The sequence below is a fragment of the Danio aesculapii genome, chromosome 5, assembly GCF_903798145.1.
Source record: "Danio aesculapii chromosome 5, fDanAes4.1, whole genome shotgun sequence".
Taxonomy (NCBI): Eukaryota; Metazoa; Chordata; class Actinopteri; order Cypriniformes; family Danionidae; genus Danio; species Danio aesculapii.
Genome location: NC_079439.1, coordinates 69876730 through 69902077, shown reverse-complemented (window position 1 = coordinate 69902077; position 25348 = coordinate 69876730). Strand labels below are relative to the sequence as shown.

The 25348-nt window shown below is 39.1% G+C and overlaps 1 protein-coding gene across 4 annotated transcripts in view; it reads left to right on the top strand.

Moving 5' to 3' along the window:
• LOC130229819 (disks large homolog 4) overlaps positions 1-25348 on the top strand; it is a 275300-nt gene that overhangs the window by 194924 nt on the left and 55028 nt on the right. For all 4 annotated transcript variants that reach the window (XM_056458812.1, XM_056458813.1, XM_056458811.1 and 1 more), the window contains one exon: positions 22771-22824. In XM_056458812.1, the coding sequence (XP_056314787.1) occupies positions 22771-22824 (54 nt within the window). The remainder of the gene's footprint in view (positions 1-22770; positions 22825-25348) is intronic.

The following is a 25348-nucleotide window of genomic DNA, read 5'->3' as shown; positions in this document are numbered from 1 at the left end:
TTGAAATAAAACAAACATATCTATAACACCCTGACGCTTCCTAAATATCTGTGTATTTCTTTCTAACATTGTTATTTTTTTAAATTACAAAACAGTAAAGAACTGAGCATTTCTACCTTTAATTACCATATTGGTCAAAATTACTGCATGCATGTCTGCTACTTTTCGCTGTCACTTTAAATATGTGCACATTTTTTTGCCTGGCAACTTCCTGCTAACATAAACATAACTCTCTGACAGCAAAAACATAAATTGACTTCAGATATATCTTTCAAAACAGCATATTCTGGGTTTTTGCATACAAATTGACGTCATAGTTCCTCCACTCTATAGCAGCAAGTGCAGAATATAAAAGATGTCATTCAAAATACTCCATAGAATTTATCCTGCTAAACATGTTTTGGAAAGATTTAAACTTAATATTTCATATATGTGTGAATTTTGTGGTCAAGAAAAAGAAACAATTTTGCCTCTTTTTTTTCATTGTATGTACTCAAGAATATTCTGGAAAGATTTGGAATTGTTTATTAACAAAACAATGGAGTATAAGATAGAAATTGGTTTATTTGATGTGAAGATTGGTTCATTTCCCTGCTGAAAAATCCAGCTTAAACCAGCCTAGACTGGTTGGCTTGTTTTAGCTGGTTGACCAGCCTGGTTTTAGAGAGGTTTTGGCCATTTCCAGCCTGGTCTTAGCTGAAATGACCAGCTAAATCCAGCTAAAACCAGCCTGACCAGTCTGGTTTAAGCTGGACATAACTGGTTTTGGCTGGACTCCCAGCCTGGCTTGGCTGGTCAAGCTGGTTTTAGCTGGTCATCACCCAGCCTGACCAGCTAAGACCAGGCTGGAAATGGCTGGAAACCAGCCTGGAAATGGGCAAAACCCCTCTAAAACCAGGCTGGTCGACCAGCTAAAACCAGCCAACCAGCCTAGGCTGGTTTAAGCTGGATTTTTTAGCAGGGTTTACTACTGATAACGTTGCATTTACTACTGATAACAGTGCATTTACTACTGATAACAGTGCATTTACTACTGATAACAGGCAAGAATTTAGATTTTAATAAAGCATTAGTAAATGTTGAACTATGATTAATATATGCCGTACAAGTATTGTCGATTATTAGTTCATGTTAGTGACTACATTAACAAATAAAACCTTGTTGTAACGTGTGACCGTAGTATGTATTATATTACTGGTGTTAGAGCGTTTTTGAGCAAATCAATGCAGCCAGGTGAGACTTCTTCAAAAAAAGTTTGTCTTAAAACTAAAAATAACAGATCAGCTCCAGGCTTGTGAATGGTAATGTAGATTATACCCAGCACCTCATTGTTGTAAAGGGTATTTTAGATGTTTGAAACGCTATAGAGTGCCGAGGCTTCATTGTTTCAGTAATACAGGTCTGCAGTCAGACTCTCCCTAAAGGCAAAGCTCAACTCAGATGATAACAGTTTAATGGTGTGAAGCTGCGGAGACTTTGACTATTCCTGCACCGCTAGACTGTTGAAGAAATCAGCCAAGCAGAACAAAGTCAGATTACGCAACTGTTCCTATTTAAAATCTTGAGTGTAAAATGTAATGCACTGTAACTGATAATGAAACATTAAAGTATGATTTGAGTGAGTGAGATCTTTGATTTGAACGTTCTCTTGTTCTCTTGGACTCATTGGATCACTCTAGAAAAGGTTGAGTTATTTATTTAACCCAATGGTTGAGTTAAAAATATTTGGTGCTTTGTTGGGTTATTTTTAATCTTTATTGGGTTATTTATTAATAACTCAACCAGTTGGGTTAAATATTTGTTCCTTTGTTGGGTTATTTTTTAACCTTTATTGGGTGATAAATAAATTATTTTAAATAAATTTGAATAAGTTAAAATAAATAAATTATAAAAATAAATCAATTATTTTATTTAAATTAATTTTTATAAATTATATTTAACCTTTAATGGGTTATAAATAAAGAAAACCAACAGCTAAATTTAGAATGCAAAATACTACACTCTAAAAAACGTTGAGTTATTTAGTTAACCCAATGGTTGAGTTTAAAATATTTGGTGCTTTGTTGGGTTATTTTTAATCTTTATTGGGTTATTTATTAATAACTCAACCACTTGGGTTAAATGTTTTGTGCTTTAAGTTATTTTTAACCTTTATTGGGTGATAAATAAATTATTTTAAATAAATTTTAATAAATTAAAATAAATCAATTATAAAAATAAATCAATTATTTTATTTAAATTAATTTTAATAAATTATTTTTAATCTTTAATGGGTTATAAATAAAGAAAACCAACAGCTAAATTTAGAATGCAAAATACTACACTCTAAAAAACGTTGAGTTATTTATTTAACCCAATGGTTGAGTTTAAAATATTTGGTGCTTTGTTGGGTTATTTTTAATTTTTATTGGGTTATTTATTTAATAACTCAACTAGTTGGGTTAAAAATTTTGAATTTCAACAGTCAACTGATTTAACTGACACAGAACAGCTGTATTATTATGCGTACGTAATGTTGTTTTTGCCTTATAATGGTTATTTAAGCTCTAACACAGTAATGTTGTTGTTTTTTATGAAATGACCTCTCCGTGTCGTGTTTTTTCTATTCATTTCACCAGCACTCTTAATTATTGATGATACAAACATGCGCTTCATAGCCGATCTATAATAAACGGATAAAAACGCTGGATAAAAAAGTGTCTGGAACTTAAATGTAATGGAAATAAAGCATTTTTGATTTTGATTAATTTTGATTGATATTTACACAGCCATAATTATAAAATTAATAGTTGTACTAGTAATAGTAGCATTAGTAATACCAGAATGGAAAAAAAAAATTACATTTAATCAAAATAACCTAAAGCATTTGGTTAAATTTTATAACCCAATGCATTGGGCTAAAATAACCCATAGTTGGTTGGAAGGTGCTATAATAATCTATAGTTGGGTTATATGTTGGGTTATATGTCGCTCCTTTTGTTTGCACATCTTTTATGCAATATTCCAGTTTTGCATGTAAATTTAATTCAGATCTTTAGAGGGAAACACAGCTACTGAAAACTTCATCTCAATTTAATTTAGATTTGAAAAGAATTCTGTTTATAATACAGTGCTCTGGGGAGTTTCCTGGAGTTTTTAATGCTTTGCAGTTGTGCCCTCTGAAGAGGAGATTTACTATTGAACACACAACTGTGCTTCCCTGACAAGATGTGCATTTTCAATTTCATTTGGATGACAGTGGTCCCTCGCTATAACACAGTTTATGGCCTTGCAGTTTTGCAGATTTTTTTTGGTGCATTTTGACATGCTTTTTTTTTTTAGCACATTAGGCTGCATCCTGATTTTCTGTAGACCACCGTCAATCAATCTCCTCCGTGTCTCAGTACAGAATCCATTCAGCTTGCAAAATTAAATAAAAATACTTGGGTTAAAAATGGCCCAACATATAACCCAACTATAGGTTATTATAGCACCTTATTTTAACCCAATGCATTGTTTATTATAGATCGCGTTGTCTTTATCTTAAGTTATTTTCTTAAGCTTTCAATCACTGCATTAAACATCAAGAAGAAGATATTTGAATTCTCCTGAGACTGTCTAGACCTGCTGCCGTTTTATTACCACACACACACACACACACACACACACACGCACACACACACACACACACACACACACGCACAGAGAGAGAGAGAGAGAGAGAGAGATGACACAGATGGTGTGCTAAGTCTGTCTGACCTTCAGTCTGTGCTGATGAGGATCTTTGATGTCTTCAGTGTCTTCAGTATCATTTCTGACTCTGAAACCTCAGGGAAATGTAAGCAGATGCCTCCACAGTCTTTAGAAATCACCGTCAATCAGGCTGTAAATCTGTGGGACTGTTAGGAAATTTTAGTTTTAAGTATATACTCATACCTGTCAACATTGGGATGTGAAAATAAGCAATACCAACCAACCCACTCACCCACAGACAAAAATAAATTAAAAATTCCCCAAATTACTAAATATGTTCATCTGGAGCGTTTTCATTTTAAATAAACAGTTAAAAAGGTCAGTAATGTTTTATTATTATTATAATTTTTACTTTGGGGTTGTTGAAGTAGTAGTTGTAGTAGTTTTTGTAGTAGTAGATGTCGTTAGTATAGTGGTATCAGAAGTAGTAGAGGTTTTGTTGTAGTAGTAGTAGGCGTTGTCGGTGTAGTAGTATCAGAAGTAGTAGATGTTGTCGATGTAGATCAAGGGTCACCAATCTCGGTCCTGGAGGGCCGGTGTTCCTGCAGGGTTTAGCTCCAGCTTGCCTCAACACACCTGCCTGGATGTTTCAAGTATACCTAGTAAGACCTTGATTAGCTTGTTCAGGTGTGTTTGATTAGGGTTGGAGCTAAAATCTGCAGGACACCGGCCCTCCAGGAACAAGTTTGGTGACCGTTGATGTAGATGTTGTAGTAGCAGTCATTGCTGTAGGAGTATCAGTAGTAGTAGATGTTGTTGTAGTAATATCAGTAGTAATAGTAGTAGATAAGTAAAATAATTATTAAAAAATTACATTTAATAACAGAGGCGTCACTTAAAAAAAATGCATGGATCCATAATGAAAGCATTCGAATGCTTTCTTAACTGTTTATGCTCATTTAAGACAAACTTTGTTGCGTTTAAAAGAAAACCCACCAAGATCGGCATGTTTAGATGTTGTTATCATTATAATTATTATTATTATTATTATTATTATTATTATTATTATTATTATTATTATTATTGTTATTATTATTATTATTATCATGTGTATATATCCATTCAAACACACACCGAAAACCCAGAGTGTCCACTTTTGCTCCGCTTCAAATGACTGTTTTGAGGATTACATGGGGGAGGGGGGGGGGGGTGGTGATGGCGACTGTAATGGTAAGGAAGGGAATCCTGCCGTTTTTATATTTATTTCAAAGTGTTTTTATGCCTAAATAAAATGGAAGCACAGAACAGGTTCACATTTAAGAACAAGGGGCGTCCCCTGGTGGTTCGGCGGTATGGGTTGCATTTAGGGAGGAATGGTCCTTTTAATGTTTATTACCACCCTTCATAGAAAGACTGAAAATATGGGGGAAATACGGGAGAAACATCTTCACGGGATGCTAGCGAGATGGAATTATAAAATACGGGAGAAACATCTTTATGGGATGCTAGCGGGATGGAATTGTAAAATACGGGAGAAACATCTTTATGGCATGCTAGCGGGATAGAATTATAAAATACGGGAGAAACATCTTTATGGCATGCTAGCGGGATAGAATTATAAAATACGGGAGAAACATCTTTATGGCATGCTAGCGGGATAGAATTATAAAATACGGGAGAAACATCTTTATGGGATGCTAGCGGGATGGAATTATAAAATACGGGAGAAACATCTTTATGGGATGCTAGCGGGATGGAATTATAAAATACGAGAGAAACATCTTTACGGGATGCTAGCGGGATGGAATTATAAAATACGGGAGTAAAATCTTTACTGGATGCTAGCGGGATGGAATTATAAAATACGGGAGAAACATCTTTGTGAGATGCTAGCGGGATGGAATTGTAAAATACGGGAGAAACATCTTTACGGGATGCTAGCGGGATGGAATTGTAAAATACGGGAGAAACATCTTTACGGGATGCTAGCGGGATGGAATTGTAAAATACGGGAGAAACATCTTTACGGGATGCTAGCGGGATGGAATTGTAAATACAGGAGAAACATCTTTACGGGATGCTAGCGGGATGGATTTGTAAAATACGGGAGAAACATCTTTACGGGATGCTAGCGAGATAGAATTGAAAAATAAGGGAGAAACATCTTTACGGGATGCTAGCGGGATGGAATTGTAAATACGGGAGAAACATCTTTACGGGATGCTAGCGGGATGGAATTGTAAAATATGGGGAAAACATCTTTGCGGGATGCTAGCAGGATGGAATTGTAAAATACGGGAGAAACATTTTTACGGGATGCTAGCGGGATAGAATTGTAAAATACGGGAGAATCCTGGGGAAAATGGGAGGGTTGACATGAATGTTCATACTCTTAAAACATTTTAAATAGCTGCTACTTTTTACAAAAATGTATGCGTACCTGGGCTACCACAGCTGCTAAGACAGAAACGGCAACTGACCCAGCCGAGGCTCAAACCAGCGACCTTCTTGCTGTGAGGCGACAGCACAACCTACCGCGCCACCGTGTCGCCTATGCTAATATATATTTTGATAAAATGTAAGTACAAAGTAAAATGTGTGTGATTAATCGAATTGTTAGTACATAGCAGTTGAAGGCATTTAATATAAAGTAGGCCACAATTTTGTAAATGACTACAAATAACCCATTGGGCTATTCTGTGTTAAATGTTGTAGTTTGTCAGCCTTTTTGTCTCTTTGTGAACTTTGTGTGTGTGTGTTCAGTCTTAAACAGCGGCATAAGTCACTGTAGACACAAGAGTCTGCTACCAAATGAAGAGCACATGCCTTGTTTACTCATTAAAGACACACACACACACACACACACACACACACACACACACACACACACACACACACACACACACACACACACACACACACACACACACACACACACACAAACAATGCTTCAGTTGTGTTTGCTCTAATTTTAGCACTTGTTTAACTTTGTAGACTTGTGCATTCACTTACGTCTTTGTCTCTTTCTCTGGCATAGAGACTTCTATAGAGATTTAATGAAAAAAGTAAGGATGGAGAGTGTGTTAAAATGAGCAGATGTGTGTGATAATGAGAGGACGAGTGTGAGCGTCTGACAGATGTGCTTGTGTGTTTTTACCCTCCTACAAGCAGACGGCTTCATCTCACTCAACAACATCACTGACCTTAACTAACATCAGCAGGAGTTGGTAATGCTTTTTTTAGTGAAGTCTCCTGCACAATAATGTTTCTAGTGTGTTTGATAGTTATATAGTAGTTATACAGTGTATATATGTAACCCAGGACCTCAAAACCTCTTTAAAAATGTCTTGAGTTGGTACAGGTCAAAACTATTTGGCCAAAAAATACATTTTATTTTTCTTTTATACCAAATATCATTAGATCATGTTCACTGAAAATGTTTGGAAAATGCCATGGTGCCACGTGTAGGACGTAAGAAAGAGATGCATCAAAGGCACAATAGGTACACACCATCTCTAAACATTGAATTCTAAACAACTGGGGAATACGGACAGGCGATGTCGCCGTTTGTTCTCGTTGCTTAGGAAACGGACGCACGCAACGCACATTCGGTGAGCGAGAGCGACTCCCTTCAGATTAACACGCATGTTCCTCAAATATTCTTTTAAGCATTGTAAAGCGTATTTTACAAGCAAGGATTCTGACACAGCGACGTGAAGCAGATGATTTACAAAAGTTGCGTGTAAGGGGGAAACACGTCAAACTTAATGACACATTTGAGGGCTCAAAGGCAGAGGAATGCACTGTCTCGGACATCATATGGCACTTTCAGTGAGTACGTACATGGACACTAATGGTTTTTTCTTTCTATTTAACGTGCGGTATCAAATTCCATTAAAAGAGCTCTCTTCCACCAGTCCCCGCGTCAACAAGCTTGCCCCCACCAACCCCCCCTCCCCCCTGGCCCCCTCTAAATTTGGACATCGTCGGCAGACTGCAGAGATATGACTGAGGCCTCTCTCTGCATGCTCTAGGCGACACTTGCACTCGCTCTCTCGGGCACTGGCGCTCTCTGTCATTACCAAGCGGCAACCTCCCGCTCTCCCTCGGGAAGCCAATACGGAAGTAACGGAAACTGCAATTCACTGAAATTTCGCTAGTCCTGAATCCATAATAGAGCAGATTTCTATTGAGCCCACTGTTAGAATGGCCAACTTTACAGCAGAAAAAAAGGTGTTTACAGCCTGGTACAAAGAACGATTTTGGTTCATATAGCTATTATTACCCTCCATGAAAACTGTGAGGGGGGTGAATTTTTTTATAACTCATCCATTTCCTTTATATTAGGTTATATTAAGTTTGCTTTAATTAAGGGCGTGGCCACTTGAGTGACAGCTAGGTCTCGCTGGTCGCCGTCACTTCACCTCAGCTGAATCCGGCAGATTAGCCACTGATCTCGGCATATTTATCATATTTTTGTGTTGTTTTATGTGGCTTTACACAGTCAGCTGCCTTTTGGACTTATTTCTCACAATTATCAGATGATATGGGATGCTGTGTGCATTTAATTGTGCTCACAAACCATTCACGTGGCCTCTGTTTCCCATGTGAGTAAAGTTATATACTTATATAGCATCTCTATAAATGTATTTGTTTTATTTAAGATCATTTATCATTAATATTTTTCTTTAGACCCGTAAAGCACTCCAGAATGTGACAGATTGATTAGCTGTAGGCTCTAGAACAGTCATCTGAAGCGTTATCATACACTGTTATGCTGGAGTTCATCAATAGTCTGCATTTACTAACACACACTATATCTGAAGTGTTTGGAAGTCATTCACGTTTTCCTCCTGTAGAAAAACATCATAAGAACAATGCTTATTGCTCAATGTATGACTACAGTGTTTTTGAAAGTCTAAACACTTTATTGATATAGTGTACAGCCAAGCACATGTGGTCAGAACACAAACGAGTCGCAGGTAATAAAGAATCAAGCGTTTCTCCTAAAGTAAAGTCTGTCTGCCAGGTCTAAGCAAAGTGCCAGCAGGTGTCTGTAGCTCCGCTCACTCTCCGCCTCTTTGCCCTTGTTTGGTATCCCGCCGTGGGTGCGATGATGCGTGAACAAAATGGCGACGGTTGGCCGCGCCTACTTGTAGCTTCTTTTGCAGTGTTCAGAAACCTATGAGTGACGTCACGGATACTCCGTCCATATATTTTACAGTCTATGTTTTTAACACATTATAATAAAAAATCTGAATTGTGTTTTGAACTGAACGTAAACTGGCACACTCAGAAGAACCATAATATTAATATTAAATCTTAAAAAAGGGGTAAACTAGGTGCCCTTTAATGGCAAGTACTTGTGCTTGAGCATTGAAACCACAGCAGTGCAATAACAATAATGATTTGTCAGCATTGTTTTGAATGACTACAAACACAAGTGTTAATGTGTCAGTGTGTGTAAGACTGACTGAACTCATTCTGCCTGTGGCCAGAGAAAAACACTGGGGTTGCGTAAGCACACAATCGCTCTGGAAATCCTTGTCTCATACATCTTCTTTGTCATCATCATCATCATCATCTTACAGAGACTGCCTGTATATACAGAGAGCTGATATATTTACAAAAAGGCTGAAATGTGAAGGAGAGCAGTGATGTTTTGAGGGTAGGAGGCTAATTTCATGCTTTAGCTACAGAGCATCTTCTCATGCTAATCAGCCGATGACTGCACCACAACAAATCAGCAGAAAACTGGGAGAGAGCTGAGAGGAAGATGAAGGTGCAGAGAAATCTGGTGTGAAGGACAGAGCGTAGAGAGAGCGAGGGAAAAGAGGAGAGCGCAGCTTTTTCCACCCACACATCGCCATTCGGGCCCGCCTTCCTCTCCTAATGGAGGATTCTCAGTGTGTTATTATATCCAGTGGAAGCTCTATGAGCAGCATGCTGTCAGTTATCAAACACAACGGTTTGTGGCGGTATTATTGGTTTCGAGCAGTTCGAAAAGCATCTCTAATGCAATCATTCATTCATTTTTCTTCAGCTTGGTCCCTTATTCATCAGGGGTCACCACAGCGGAATGAACCGCCAACTTTTTCAGCATATGTTTAACACAGCGGATGCCCTTCCAGCAGCAAAACAGTACTGGGAAACATCCATACACACTCGCATTCACACACTATGGCCAGTTTTGTTTACCCAATTCACCTATAGTCAGCTTAATTTGTCAATTGGGAGATCCCAGAGCAGATCGGGGTAACGGATCCGGCATGTTACCAGAGGAGGGAGAGGTGTCACGGATGATAGTGAAGACCATGGGGGAGGGGGTGTTGTGGACGAAAGTAACAGGGTGTCCGCGGGGTCTTAAAAAGTATTAAAAGTTGATAAATCAGTTAAGGCCCTTAAAAGGTAGTCTTAAATCTCGTTTATACAAGGTCTTACATTTTTTTGAAGCATTGGCCAAGTTTTTGTTTAAGTGTTTGACTCCAAAAAAGCAGAAATATATTAATTTTCCTTGCTTGGTTCGGGCCGAGTGCGTCCGGCCAAGCTCCTCTGTCCAGGTGATGTCACGTAATTTTGTGACAAAAGCGGGAAGGTGATGTGACGCTCTCCACATGTAGCGAAACCATAGAGCAGGCAATTTGTCCAGCCGTCCAAAAAATGTGACCAAGCCCCAATCCCAATTCTATTTTTGTACCCCTACCCCTTCCCTTTGGCCCTTACAGCCGAGTGTTAAGGAGAAGGGCTTCAAAATGTACCCCTAAGAATTGGGACATCACTATAACACCTGCACACGTCATCACATGTCATCGCGATCTCTTGCTTCATATGAGATCAGACGATCGTGACTATTTTTTGGTATTTATCTTCAGGAAATCACTGAAGGCATATATTATGTTATCATAATGATATAATGTGGCAATAAGATCATAACAGTACTGTGCATTTACACCATGGCCATATTCATCAATGTAAACACACAAAAACAACATTAACATTATAGCAGACACCGTAAAAAAGCTCATTCCCAGCCACTAGACTTCTCTGACAGGGTTTTCGAGTCTCATCGAGTGTCAGAATGTTGTGGGACTGCTGTACAGGAGTTATTATTAGAGATTATAGATTGCGAAATTTAGCGAGGGTTTTTTTGCGTTTTTTTTTTTTTTTTAAGCATGACGGTAAAACACGGTTATGAATATATTAAAACATTGTTTGTCGTAAAAATTCGAAATAATGACAAAAAATACTAATTTGTGGATCTCCTTAAATTTTCTTACCCCTTTGTTTGGAGTGTGGTCCTGAAAAATCTTCATACAAAGGGGTATTCACCCCTTCCGCTTAGCCCTATGCCTTCAAGCTAAAGAGAATTGGGACATCACTACCCCTTGACGTGCATGCACAAAACGAGGGATAAGGGTAAGAGACATCAAAAATAAGTTTAGTTCAGTCGAAAAACGGCCGCTATAGTTATGAAGTGACATGTGTCTGTTTAATACAGCACGAGCTGCAGTTGAAGGCTGAGTCACCTGACATTAAGAGAGTGACGCAAGCAGCTGAAAACATTTGGATATTTAATCTAAGCTTAAAGGCTTCTCAACACCGTGTTTCTGTTGAACAAAACTGCTGCAGCTAAACAAAGTTATGCCACCTGTGCGCTAGTTCACAGGTCAGAGCTTTTATCATATATCACGTCTTTTCCGCGCGCAAGTTCGTTATCTCCAATATTAGAATATGTGCCAATATGCGTGCACAAGCGCCTTTCAGACGCATCAAGTAGAAAACATCTCACGCCATAGAGGTGAGAGTTGTACGTGGCTTTCAGTGCAATGTAAACAAAAGATATGTTAGACGAATTATTACAAATGATTATGTATGTATGAACTCAGATGATAACAACAGTTCATTTAAATACTTTCCTAATATAAAGCTTATATTTACATTAGACGTGATAACCGTGAAACTATGATTATTCTTCAGACTATATAATCGCACAACCAAAATCTATAATCGTTGCATCCGTAATTGTTACTCGGTTTAAAACAGAACATATGAATGTGTCTGAATGTAGAAGAAGCCTACTTAAGCAATGCACTGCTTTTGTTGTGCTTTGAAATGCAACACTTGAATGTTTGTAAAAAAAAGCCAGACTGGACAATGCACTGATATTATGAATTCAAAATACAATATATTAACATTTTAATGTACCAAAATCCACCGGGGGTGTCTTAAGGAGCAAAAATACAGCATATGGGCTCTTATATGCTGTTGTGTCATCACTCATATTGCAAGTCATATCTCTCCGGCCCCTCACTTGGGATGCTTTTCATAAACTGGCCCCCATGACAAACTAATTGAATAGCCCTGCGATAGAGCAAAACATACGGCAAAATGGGATAATGCAAGTTTGCATACTCCTGGTTAGAGAAAGACGGGTTTAAACAGTGGCTGAAACCTGTCGCTGAAAACAACCGCGTAATTTATTCTTTCAAGCTTTGTTTCTTCCGAGCTTATCTAACATCTCCATTGAGTTATTTAACTACAACTGTTTATTAACAACTGTTTATTAAGTTAAAGGTTTGAGAAAACATGTCCCAGTAACGTATTTGAGATTGCCAAAAATCTACACGGCGCCATCTAGTGGATTTGTGAAAACAAAAACTGCAAGAAAACACAGTCCAGGATATATATTTCTCAGTTCTCAAAAATGTAGCTCTGGGCACATATTTCCAATAGGCCTGGGTTGGATTGAAATTTGTTAAATTTAGATGAACAACCTATTGTACAATTTCAACCAACCCAGGCTCATTCTGAGAACGTAGTCCCAGGGACGTTTCTGGAGACCGCGAAATACGTCCCGGGAGGTACGTATTTTTGCAGTTTTTGTTTTCGCGAGTCCGCGAGAGGCCGCTGTGTGTGCTTTTTCCCGCGCCGTTCTCGCGTAAACCCGCTGGAGGCCGCTGTCGAACAACCTTCCGCCTGTCTGCCTGGATGACAGAATGATTGACCGTGCGACCGGCCAATTGGCAGGCTGACCCACCCTCCTCCGTCCCTTAAACCCAACCAACGACGATTCACAAAAGCCGTCCAGAAAAAGAAAAGCCCTCGTCTGATTTTTACCACGTTTTCGGATTTTGACCACATTCTCACCCTGTGATGAACTTGTTCGCTTCATTTTTTGGATTTTCTTTTTGTTTTCTTACCTGATTTCTGGAACCGCTCTTCCCCGGACTCGAACCCGGTCGTCAGCATCGCCGTCAGCCCCTTTCTCGAGACAACCGGACAAACTGGTTGCAGGGGGAAAGCCCTCCACACGGAGGCGAGCGGCCGGCAAGCGGCGAAAGGAACGACGTCACACCGCCCCGCAGCGTTCACTTTAAAAAATTAAATGCAGCCGTACGTACCCCCGGCTACGTATTTCGCAGTCTCCAGAAACGTCCCCGGGACTACGTTCTCAGAATGAGCCTGGGTTGATTTCAACACATAAATGCTTGGCATAGAAATAAATGTCATTTAGATATTTCTAAATTGAAATAAATGTAATTTACCACACCTGTCTCTGATATAGATGTTGCATATAATATTATCATGATAATGATGATTTCTTTTTTATATTGTGCAGCCGTAATTGTGAAGAAAATTTGCAGGATTCTGTGTGCAAAAGAACCTTGCAATGTTTTAATGTAGTTTGTAGTTACTTTTATTTCACATGAATAGTTAGAACCATCTGAAAACAGATAACAGTATGTCTTATGATAATTGCTCTTTTTTTTTTGTAAGCGTATTATAAGATTCTGAATTAAGTTCTGTAACGTTATGATTTACCTTCTATTTCATCATTATTCACTTTAATATGGACTCATTACGGCAGTCTAGCTTTGACACTGTGGTGGTTTTTGTCCGAATGAATGTCGAACTTGTACCAATGCACACAATGGAGTCCTGTGACGCAACTGTGCCGAAAATGTTCAAAGCCAAAAGACGAACGTTATAATTTATTAACGCACTTACATGAATTCTTGAGTAAATGTGCATTATTTGAGCCCTGCTTTTCCAGGTGGGTGAACGTCTGGTTGTGCGTGCCCAATATATAATTCCTGTGGGTGGTGTTCGCAGCATGTCAGCAGTGCTTTACAGATTCTCAAGTCATGCATGGACTTCATGTTTTAAGATATGTTTAGTTATATGAAAGTAGACTCGGGAAATCTGCGGGTGTATGAATTTCCCATTCACTTATATTCAATCATACAGCCATCTCTGGTCAATTTGCCCTATTGTTCTTATTTAATAGGTCATGGTTTGTTTTGTGCCCTGAGTTAGTGGGCAATATCCAAAAATACTGACAATTATACAACATTTCTACTTACTTACTGTGTATTTATATATATATATATATAGGATTTGATTATTTATGTGACGATGAGGGTGTGAAAATTAGCATTAGGATCCAAATGTAGCTTTAATCGATAGACAGACAGGCAAAGTTCAATACAGGAGCAAACCGAATCACGTAGACAAAACAAAAGAGTAAACATTGTAACAGGCAAAAGGGTTGAGGCAGGTGGCAAACACTAAAATAGTACAGTGGTCCCTCGCTATAACGCGGTACAAGTGTCGTGGCCTCTCAGTTTTGCGGATTTTATTTCCCACTTTTTTTCTACATCGCATTGTGCTCTGCTTCCTGGCTGGCTGTAGACCATTGTAAATCAATCTCCTATTTAGTACAGAATGCGTTCACACCCAAAAGGCAGAGGAAGATGCTTACCACCACACAAAGAGTTGAACTTCTGGACATGCTAAAGGAAGGTAGAAGTAACGCGGCTGTAGGGCGCCATTACAGAATAAAGAAATGAAGATCAAATGGTTTTGATCTTTGGTTTCTTCCTATAATACTGGACTTAATTTTCAATGAAGGTTTGAGTTTTGAGAGTGTTTAAACGAGAGAGAAAAGTGTGAAATGTTAATGCCTGTCTGAGAAAAGTGGATAAAGTGTGTCATGGGTGGTGTTACAGCCTTAAAACATCTATGAAAATTGTAGAAAATAAAGCTGACTGCTTTGCAGATTTTGCCTATTGCAGGTTATTTTTAGGACATAACTCCCGCAATAAACAAGGGACCACAAACGAAACAAAGGGTCAAAACATGGCTAGGCAATGCAAGGAATACGCTTTGCGATCATCACTACAGGGAAACAAGACTCAGCCACTGGATCTGTGTGTATGATTGGTGTATACGTGTTCCATGTAATCAGTGATGATGTCCTTCAGCTGTGTGTGTAATCAAACTTAATGAACATCAGGTGTGAGGTGCTGATGATTATGGGAGGTAGAGTTCCCTCTAGTGTGTCACTCTTGGTGATCGTGACAGTTTATTTATTATTTGTATACATCTTTATACTTTGTTGGAGTCCAGTGTGACACAGAGTAACTGACATAGACACGTACAAATCCGCTGTAATAGTAAAGTGTGTGCTCCGCTTTAATCACAGAGCTCATCGCTGTAATCACACTCACTCTCCACTCCACCTCAGTAATCTAGCTTTGTTTCCTCTGAAGCTCTGAGGCCCAGTTGAAGTGATTGCATCTCCGGCTAATGCACCAGTGCACACATTTTAACATAATTACTGACCCATCTTATAGAAAACACTGCTGGATGTGGTACGCTTAAAATTATTGACTCGTAGAGAAGCTGTTGCTGACTTTTTCTTGATTAACATTTATTTTAGTCTTCTTCGGTTCTTCTTCGTTACGAGGGTCTGTCAACTTACAGTTGAAATCTAAATGATTCACCCTCCTGTGAAATAGTCTTTAACAGAGCAAGGAAATTTTCACAGTATTTCCTATAATATTTTTTCTTCTGGAGAAAGTCTTATTTGTTTTATTTCGGCTAGAATGAAAGCAGTTTTTAATTAAAAAAAGCATTTTAAGGTCAATATAATTAGCCCCCTTAAGCACTATTTGTTTTCAATTCTCTACAGAACAAACCATCGTTATACCAACACAATCTCACAGCAATTCGTAACTTTTTGATTTAGTGGCTAATTCGTATGAATTCGTAAGATCTAATTCGTACATTTTAGTACGATTTGCTCATCCCCCAATGACGGTTGGGTTTAGGGGTGGGGTTAGGTGCCACGCCTCCTTTTTAAAATCGTACAATTTCGTACGACTGAACTCGTACAAATTCGTACGAATTAGCCACTAAATTGACAAAGCGTAAAATACTTACGTTTCCTTGTGAGATCAGGCTGGTTATACCATAACTTGCGTAATTATCTTAACTTGCCTAATTAACCTAGTTCAGCCTATAAATGTCACTTTAAGCTGTATAGAAGTATCTTGAAAAATATCTAGTCAAATATTATTTACTGTCATCATGGCAAAGATAAAATAAATCAGTTATTAGAAATGAGTTATTAAAACTATTATGTTTAATCTTCTCTCCGTTAAACAGAAATTGGGTGGGGGAATATAGAGGGGGACCTCAGCTATAGTATACAGTGTAAAATAATTTATATTGATATGTCTATCCATCTGAAAATACACCTTATCATACTTAAAGTGCTTATTATGGAATTATTATACATTAATAGAATATGGTTAAGTGTCAGCTGAACGTAATAGACACTGACTACACTGTAAAAAATAAATTCGTAAAATTTACGGTTAATAACCGGCAGCTGTGGTTGCCAGTTAAAATACGGTACAAACCGTAAAAGTAATTTCTCATTTTTACAGTAAAATACCTTATTTCATTAATTTATAGAGGTAATATGTCTGTATTTTGAATTACTAACATCTACACATCTTTTGTTACACAGATAGACACTTTAACTCAACCATATGCAGGTGGTGATGAGAAAGTCATCACAAACTCACTAGCAGTAAAGTGTATCAGAGTATAGAAGGTGCTCAGTGTTCACACAGCTAATAAACACCAGCATGGTAACACACATAAAATTAAAGTCATAAAATAAACATTGTTTATCAACATTAGATGTAATATAAATCTCCAATGTACATAACTGATGGAGAAACAACTAAAACGATCCATAATAATGACATCAAAACGCATAAAAAGTGATGTGCCATGCAGGGAATTCTGGGAAAGTCAATTTACGGTTATTCTGTTAGCCAGGTTACGTTTTTTTACTGTAGCATTTTTACAGTTTTTTACCGCTGAAATCACGGCCATTTTTTACAGTGTGCGTGTTATTCAATTACATGTGAATGTATTGTAGTTCATTCGTTCATTTTCTTTTCGGCTTAGTCCCTTTATTAATCAGGGGTCGCCACAGCGGAATGAACCACCAACTTATCCAGCATATGTTTCACGCAGCGGATGCCCTTTCAGCTGCAACCCATCACTGGGAAACATCCATAAACACTCATCCACATGCATATACTATGGACAATTTAGCTTACCCAATTCATCTGTACCGCATGTGTTTGGACTGTGGGGAAAACTAGAGCACCCGGAGGAAACATACGGCAACACGAGAAGAACATGCAAACTCCACACAGAAATACCAACTGACCCTGCTGGGACTCGAACCAGAGACCTTCTTGCTGTGAGGCGATTGTGCTACCCACTGCGCCACCGTGACTCCTTAACAAGTTTGATTCCCGGCTCGAGGTCCTTAGCCGATCTTTCCTCTCTCTCTGCTCCCCACACTTTCCTGACTGTTAGTCTCCACTGCCCTGTCATTAAAGGTGAAAGCCCCTAAAAAATAATTATTACAAAAAAAGACGCGCGAATAAAGCAGCGTTTTCATCCAACGAGATGGTTAATGCGTTTTAGAATGACCAAAACACCATTTCAGATGTTTTACAGTGTGCTCAGCCTGCTGGTTTGTCCATTCACACACATTTTTATTATCACATGATCTCTTAAAACAAAATCACATGACTTTTTTTAATGCACATGCTGGAATTTGTTTGGTAAAAGTGTTTCCATTGTAGTTCATGCACATCTTTTCTTATCGAAATTTTTTTTTATCCTACTCAGTTATACGCATGTTTTTTATGCGCATATCCAAAATGCACATAAAAATAGGTGGATGGAACTGTAGCTACTGAAAATACTTTACAGTAAAAACTTTCATTCATTCATTAATTCATTCATTTTCTGCCGCTTTTCCGGGGCCGGGTCGCGGTGGCAGGGGTCTTAGAAGAGAACCCCAGACTTCCCTCTCCCCAGACACTTCCACCAGCACCTCCGGGGGGATCCCAAGGTGTTCCCAGGCCAGCTGAGAGACATAGTCCCTCCAGCGTGCCCTGGGTCTTCCCCGAGGTCTCCTCCTGGTGGAAGATGCCTGTAACACCTCCCTAGGTAGGCGTCCTGGAACGCATCCGAAACAGATGCCCGAGCCACCTCAGCTGACTTCTCTCGATGTGGAGGAGCAGCGGCTCTACTCCGAGCTCCTCCCGAATGTCAGAGCTCCTCACCCTATTCACAACACCCCATTTACATGAGGCGTCAGCTTCAACGCTTCCCATTCACTTTGAAGGCATTGCCGAACTGCTTTGTGGATCCGTCTGCGCCGCTTCAGAGGCATTGCTCGCTGCAGAAGTTGGGACTTGCTCAACTTTTCAAGCGCCGATGGAAGCGTCAGCCAATCAGATCGATGTATGCAAATACACTAGCTCAGGGAGTGGCCTATTGCTGACTTATTTCATTGGCTGACGCTGCTATGACGATTGCGTCAGCCCCAACTTCAGACACGCCCTCTGTCAAGTGTTGACGCTGAAGTCCCGTGAATGGGGCGTAAGAGTGCTCCCTGCCACCCTTCGAAGGAAACTCATTTCGGCCGCTTGTAAAACCTGTAATTTCTCCACATTTTAAGTATGTATGTTAAGAAACAGTCATGAATAAGGGCTCTTTTTAAAACACACTTGATTTATTTCAGCAATAAAGATTTCAATGCGAGTGCTTTTAATACTTTAACACTGCAGTTGCACGTTCAATACAAATAAGCATGCATATGATGTGTTTTAAATGGCCCAAATATAACAATGCTTGCATACACGTGAGGTGTTAAGGGTCAGAACATCTCACCCACCCACACACGCACAAGCACACACACACGCTCATGTATTCGGCGGAGGATTTATCCAAAGTGGCTTGCATTGCATTGATGGTGCACGTTTATCAGTTTTTGCTTTTCTTGCTAATCGAACCCTCAACATTGGCTTGCATTATGCTCTAACACTTACAGAAAGTCTACACACACACACACACACACTGGATGTTTTGGATCTCTGCGCTCTCAGTGTGAGCCGTGGGCCAGTGAGCTGCTGAATGAGTTTCTGACAGCGTGTGTAGTTGAGTGTGTGTTAATGTGATCATGTGGGCGGCTGCATCGCCCTGTGATAAAAGCCAGGAGTTTTGAACACAACTCCAAGGCTTGTGTGTGTGTGTGTGTGTGTGTGTGTGTGTGTGTGTGTGTGTGTGAGTGTGTGTGTGAGTCTTTAATCAAATTTATCGGAAATCAATAGAGGTCTAGCAGATGTTACAGCCATAAATTGCTTGTAGTGTGTGTGAGCTGTAATGGAGGGTAGAGCAGGGCACCAGTAGATGTGTGTGTGTGTGTGTGTGTGTGTGTGTGTGTGTGTGTGTGTGTGTGTGTGTGTGTGTGTGTGTGTGTGTGTGTGTGTGTGTGTGTGGTTTGCTGTTACATCATTTCAGTGGAAGAACCTGTGATGTGTTTTAAGGCTTGCTGCATATTACATGATATACTTTAGACGGCTTACTAAATATGTAAACAGTTGTACGCTACGTTGTCGACATATTACGCTGTGTATATATTTAGTGAATGTGTTTTGAATAATATCATTTAAGAAATAAAAATTAAGCCGTTTTGGTCATATTTTATATCAAGTCTCCTCAACTACTGTGTACTTACATTAATAATAAATAGTTTGCTGTGTTTATATAATATTGAACAACACTTCTGGTGCTCTTGAACTGAGATAGAGGTTTGGTTAGTAGACTTGGGCGGTAATATGGTGATATGGTATACCGCGAGATCTAAAAATAGCAGTAGTGTCAGTTTCAATACCGTTATACCGTCATAAAAAACAATGCACTTATATAGGAGACACGTTTCATTTATTTAATGCCTAAACATGCGTATGCGTGATTGTCATCACGGGACAGTGTGGAGGAGAGAGAGAGGGGTGAGGTAAGATGGCGAGTCGTGTACCAAGTGACCTGGTCTCGAAAAAGAAAACGACGTCTGGAGTTTTGCAGTATTTCAGGTTTCGGCTGAATGAGAAGGGAGGTGTGGTAAATACGAACTAGTGGTCTGAGTTCCCGCTGCTGTACCGCGGGAGCCACAGGAGCTGACCAGAATTCTTGCAGTGCGGGAATAAATTTCCTCTGGGAAACTCTGGTGTAATTTGAACGGGAGTATGGATGCTGTTTGTGTGTGTGAATGAGAGAGAGCGTGATGCTGTGTGTCGCTTGTTTGGTGCTATCTATGTGTGTGTGTGTGTATGTCATACTTGTCAACCCTTCCGTTTTTCCCGGGATTCACCCGTGTTTTACAGTTCTATCCCGCTATCATCCTGTAAAGGTATTTTCCTGGATTTCTCCCCTATTTTCAGTCTTTCTCTGAAGGGTGGCAAATAAACTTTAAAGAGCCGAGCCTCCCTACACAACCCATACAGCCAAACCACCAGGGGCCGCCTTTTGCTCTTAAATGCGAGTCTGTTCTGTGCTTTCGCTTTGTTTAGGCATGAAAACGCTTTGAAATAAATATAAAAACGGCGGGATTCCCTTTCCTTATCATTACAGGTGCCGTCTCCCCTTCATATGCAATCCTCAAAACAGTCATATAGCGGTGCGTGACTGTCAGCTGACGCGCTCCATAGTGATAAATAGACGCTGTTTCCCAAACGGATTCTGCACACGGGATTTGAAGCGGAGGGAAAGTCTGGGTTTTGGGTGCGTGTTTGAACAGACAAATACACACAATTAATAATAATAATATCTAAAGATGTCGATCTTGATGGGTTTTTTTCAAACACAACTAATTTCGTCGTAAATTAGCATAAAAAGTTAGGAAAGCAATCGAAAGCCCTTATTTTCACATCTCAATGTTGACAGGTATGGTGTATGTGTGTGAATGAGAGAGAGCGTGATGCTGTGCGCCGCTGGCTTGGTGCTGTCTATGTGTGTGTATGTGAGTGAATGAGAGAGAGCGTGGTGCTATGTGTCTATGCGTGTGTGTGTTTATACAGACAGCTTGTTATAGGCTGTCTGGACTCTGTATTATCTAGCTGGGTGGTTTTTGGTTTTGCTCTTCTATTCGCGAACACATCAGTCCTGTGCAGATTTCTAATACGAACAAGACAGCTTGCAAATTGTGCAACAAACAGGTGACCGCGAACCTAAGGTCGCATATACGGTATTCAGTTTCTGAATGGTTTAGGCACAAGCCAACAGTTTGATGACGCTGTCTGAGCCTTACATCATCATTTTTTTTTATTATGCATGGTAATACCGTATACTAAGGTAAAATAGGCAAGAGGTTTGATGGTATCAGAATTTGGATACTGCCCAAGCCTAATGGTTACGGACAGGTTTGGTGGTATGGGTAGGTTTAAGTGAGGGTCAAGATGTAAGGAATGGGTCAATAGTGTAGTTATAAATGCATGTAAATCATTTTTTTAAATAATAATATAATTTAAAACACCATAATAAGTACATTCATTGTAGCAAACGGTTAATTAAATGAAGCATAAAAGTAATTAAGGCCACTTAAAATAACGTGGGACCTCATTTTGTATAGCAACATTTGGTAATACTTTAAGGTGTTACACATGTTCCAGAGGTGCCACAGTGGCTCAGTGGTTAGCACTGTCACCTCACTGCAAGATGGTCGCTGGTTCGAGTCCCGGTTGGATCGGTTGCCATTTCTGAGTTTGCATGTTCTCCCCGTGTTGGCGTGGGTTTCCTCAGGGTGCTCTGGTTTCCTCCACAGTCGAAACACATGTGCTAAAGGTGAATTGAATAAGCTATATTGGCTGTAGTGTATGAATGTGTGTGGGAATGAGCCTGTATGGGTGTTTCCCATTACTGGGTTGCGGCTGGAAGGGCATCTGCTACTTATAACCAATGCTGGAATAGTTGGCGGTTCATTCCACTGTGGCGATCACTGTCTAAACCGATGGAAAATCAATGAACACATGTTCCATTCCCTTACTATAGTAATTACAATGAATTTTGCATAACTATTATGTTACTAGGCGACGTGGTGGCTCAGTAGGTAGTGCTGTTGCCTCACAGCAAGAAGGTCACCGATTCAAGCCTCAGCTGGGCCAGTTGGCATTTCTGTGTGGAGTTAGCATGTTCTCCCCGTGTTCGTGTGGGTTTCCTCCGAGTGCTCTGGTTTCCCCCCACAAGTCCAAAGACATGTGCTATAGGTGAATTGGGTAAGCTAAAATTGTCCTTAGTGTATGTGTGTGAATGAGTGTGTATGGGTGTTTCTCAGTGATGGGTTGCGGCTGGAAGGGCATCCGCTGCGTAAAACATATGCTGGATAAGTTGGCGGTTCATTCCATAGTGGCGACCCCTAATTAATAAAGGGATTAAGCCGAAAAGAAAATGAATGAATGAATTTTCTCCAATACATGCGTCAGCTTATGTCTTTAGTATGGGTAATGGTCTACAAAGAAGATGTTGGAATGATTACGAATTAGCATTAACTGAAATGAACTGCCATCAACATTGACTGACACAATACAGTGCACCAATAGCATTTCTCATCAAATGTGCATAAATATAGGTGGATGAAAACACAGCATTCTTCAGAATATGTTGTTTGGTGTTCAACAGAAGCACCAAAATAAAAGTTTTGAACCATACATAAATGGTGGGTGAGCTTTCTCTTTAATAACCTTGAGAAGATGTGGGTCAAACCAGCTAATAAGCACTGGTGTAGAAGGTTATCAATGCGCTTCATGCATACAGAAAATGTGCTGCATCCAGCAAAAGAAGTGTTACCGTGGTATATTCTGAACACAGTCATTATCTCTAATAAGTGCTGCGCTAAACATTTTCTCTCTCTCTGTCTCTCTTTTTCTCTTTCTCCTCCAGGCGAACTCTCCACCAGTAGTGGTAAATACAGACACGCTGGATGGATCACCGTATGTAAGTATAATGCATATTTTACATCCAGAAATAATTAGTCCTATAATCGTCTATAACAGTGTTTCTCAACTGGTGGGTCATTTGCGAGAACATTTTCAGTGGGTCGCGGAGTGTGTGGTCAAAAAAAAAACAACAAAGGTTCATTTTTAAGTTATTTTGCTTATACCGGACTTTTATTTTGAAATGCGCATGCGACAAACATACCTTTTGACATGTAAAATTGCATTTAATTATTGTAACAAGTATGTCAAAGCGCAAGTACGACCCCGAATATGTAAAGTATGGATTTACATATATTGACGACAAAAAAAGGCTTAAATCCTCAGTGTGTCATATGTAGTAAGGTGCTCTCACTGAAACCTTCGAAATTAAAACGACATTTAGACACCAAACATCCCTGTTGCAAGGACAAACCTGTGGACTATTTTCAAAGACGACTCCAAGAGCTGAGGGCATCACAAAAGTGCATCCATTTTGTCAAATGACAGCAATAAAATATTGTTTAAAAGTAAGTCTTGGTGATTTTCTTATCATTTATCTGTCACTGCTTGTGTATATTAACAAATAAATACAAATTAATTATAATTCCTACAATTATATTATAGTTCCTAAAAATTTGGGTCACGGCCTGATGACCATAGCTGCATCTCAAATGGTACACTATGCACTCAAGCACTATGTACTTATGCAGTTACACACTCAACAGCATAGTATATGTATGTAGTGTCGTCCCAAATGGAGCACGAATGTTATTTAACTAAGCGGAAATTCAAACCGTTTCCCTAATGACGTCTGAGGGTTGCCATATCAGTAAAATAAATGACCAATCAAATAATACCTGCCATGAGTATAACCGCATTCCCCATCAGGAGGCGCTATAATCACTCTGATAGGAGAATTTTCACCATCCAAAATAAATAAAGTTATCCAACATGTGCACCCGATAGCTCCGCCCCTTCCGCTACGTGAGCAAAGCTGCAGTCACTGAGTGCGTGAAGTGTCCATCATTACACACTTCATTTTATCGACTGAATGAGTGCGTCATCCGGGTAATTAAAGCGCACTTATTATTTTTAGAGTTTTCAGTGTGAACGCACTACTTACACTATTTAAAATACAAAATGGCGTAGAATAGTGCATAAGTACGCGATTTGGGACGCAGCTCATGTAAAAATATGGGTCCCATGGCCAAACCAGTTGAGAACCACTGGTCTATAAAAATGCCTGGCAACCAATCGCAACACTTTAGCAACCATAATCCAAACTTGAGAGTGGCATGAATTTACCAAGTACTTGCTTTGTTGACTCTGAAAGACATAGTCAATTAAAAATACCAATACTTGTCAAAGAATGTAGTGCAAATAGAGTAAAAGTAGTATTTTACATACTACTCAATGTGTGAGTTGAATGCAGCGAGTATTATCCTGTGAACAGTGTTGGGGAGGAAATGTAAAAGATTACAGATTACAAAATACCCTATTTAAAATATAATAAGTAGTGTATCATTTCAATTACTTTATAAAAGTAAAGTAACTGATTACATCTGATTACTTTTTGATTACTTTTAAGTTTCTAATGGATATTTTCAACTAAATCATTTTCAAGCATTTATACCAAGCAGGTGCGACCGTATAGTAGCTCTCTGTTACTGAATTTCAAAACCTCTCATCCCTTGAATTAAGATTATATTCATTTAATTTTAAAGTACAGCCACCACAAAACCAGATCTCATAACAAAAAAAGATCTCATAGACAAGAAAAAAAAAATATATATATATATAAAATAGTGACTGCAGTTTGAAGAAGATAGCACAGTAAAAGTACTGATACAGCACTAAAAATGTACTCAAGGGAAAGTACACATTTATACTACTTAATAATGTACAATTCCTGAGGAAAAACTAATCAATTTCAGTAACTTTGAGTATTTGTAATTTGTTAATTTACCTATATACCTACCCAAAATGTCATTTAAATTTTATCAAATAAAATAAACCTAATGTGTATCACACGGTTCTGGGTGGATCCAATGGCAGTGTTTTATTGACAAAGAATGGTCAGGCAGGCAATGGTCAAACACAGGAACAATCATAAGGGGTATTTGAAAAGAGTGGTCAAAAACAGGCAAGTGATCGATTCAGGCGGCTAACATCAAAAATCATAAAACAAAGCAAAGATCAAATAAAGCACGGGAAAACACGGCATGGAAAATGCTTTATAATGGTTTCAGGTAACAACAAGAATCAGCAAGAAGTGTGTGTGTATTTATAGTGCATTTAATCAATTCATCATGATCCTCCAGCTGTTTGTGTGTGTAATCAATGTAAAACAGGAACAGGTGTGTGTGAGGTGCATGACAGGATTCGTAGTTCGTAACTGTGACGTGTGTGTAGCTCTCCAGCAAGCCGCAAGAGCTAGATCACTGGTGACTGTTACACAATGTATGGTTTGTATAGTTTTGTTTCAACAATGGGTTAACTTTTTTATATACAGTTGAAGTTAATATTATTAGCCCCCTTAAGCA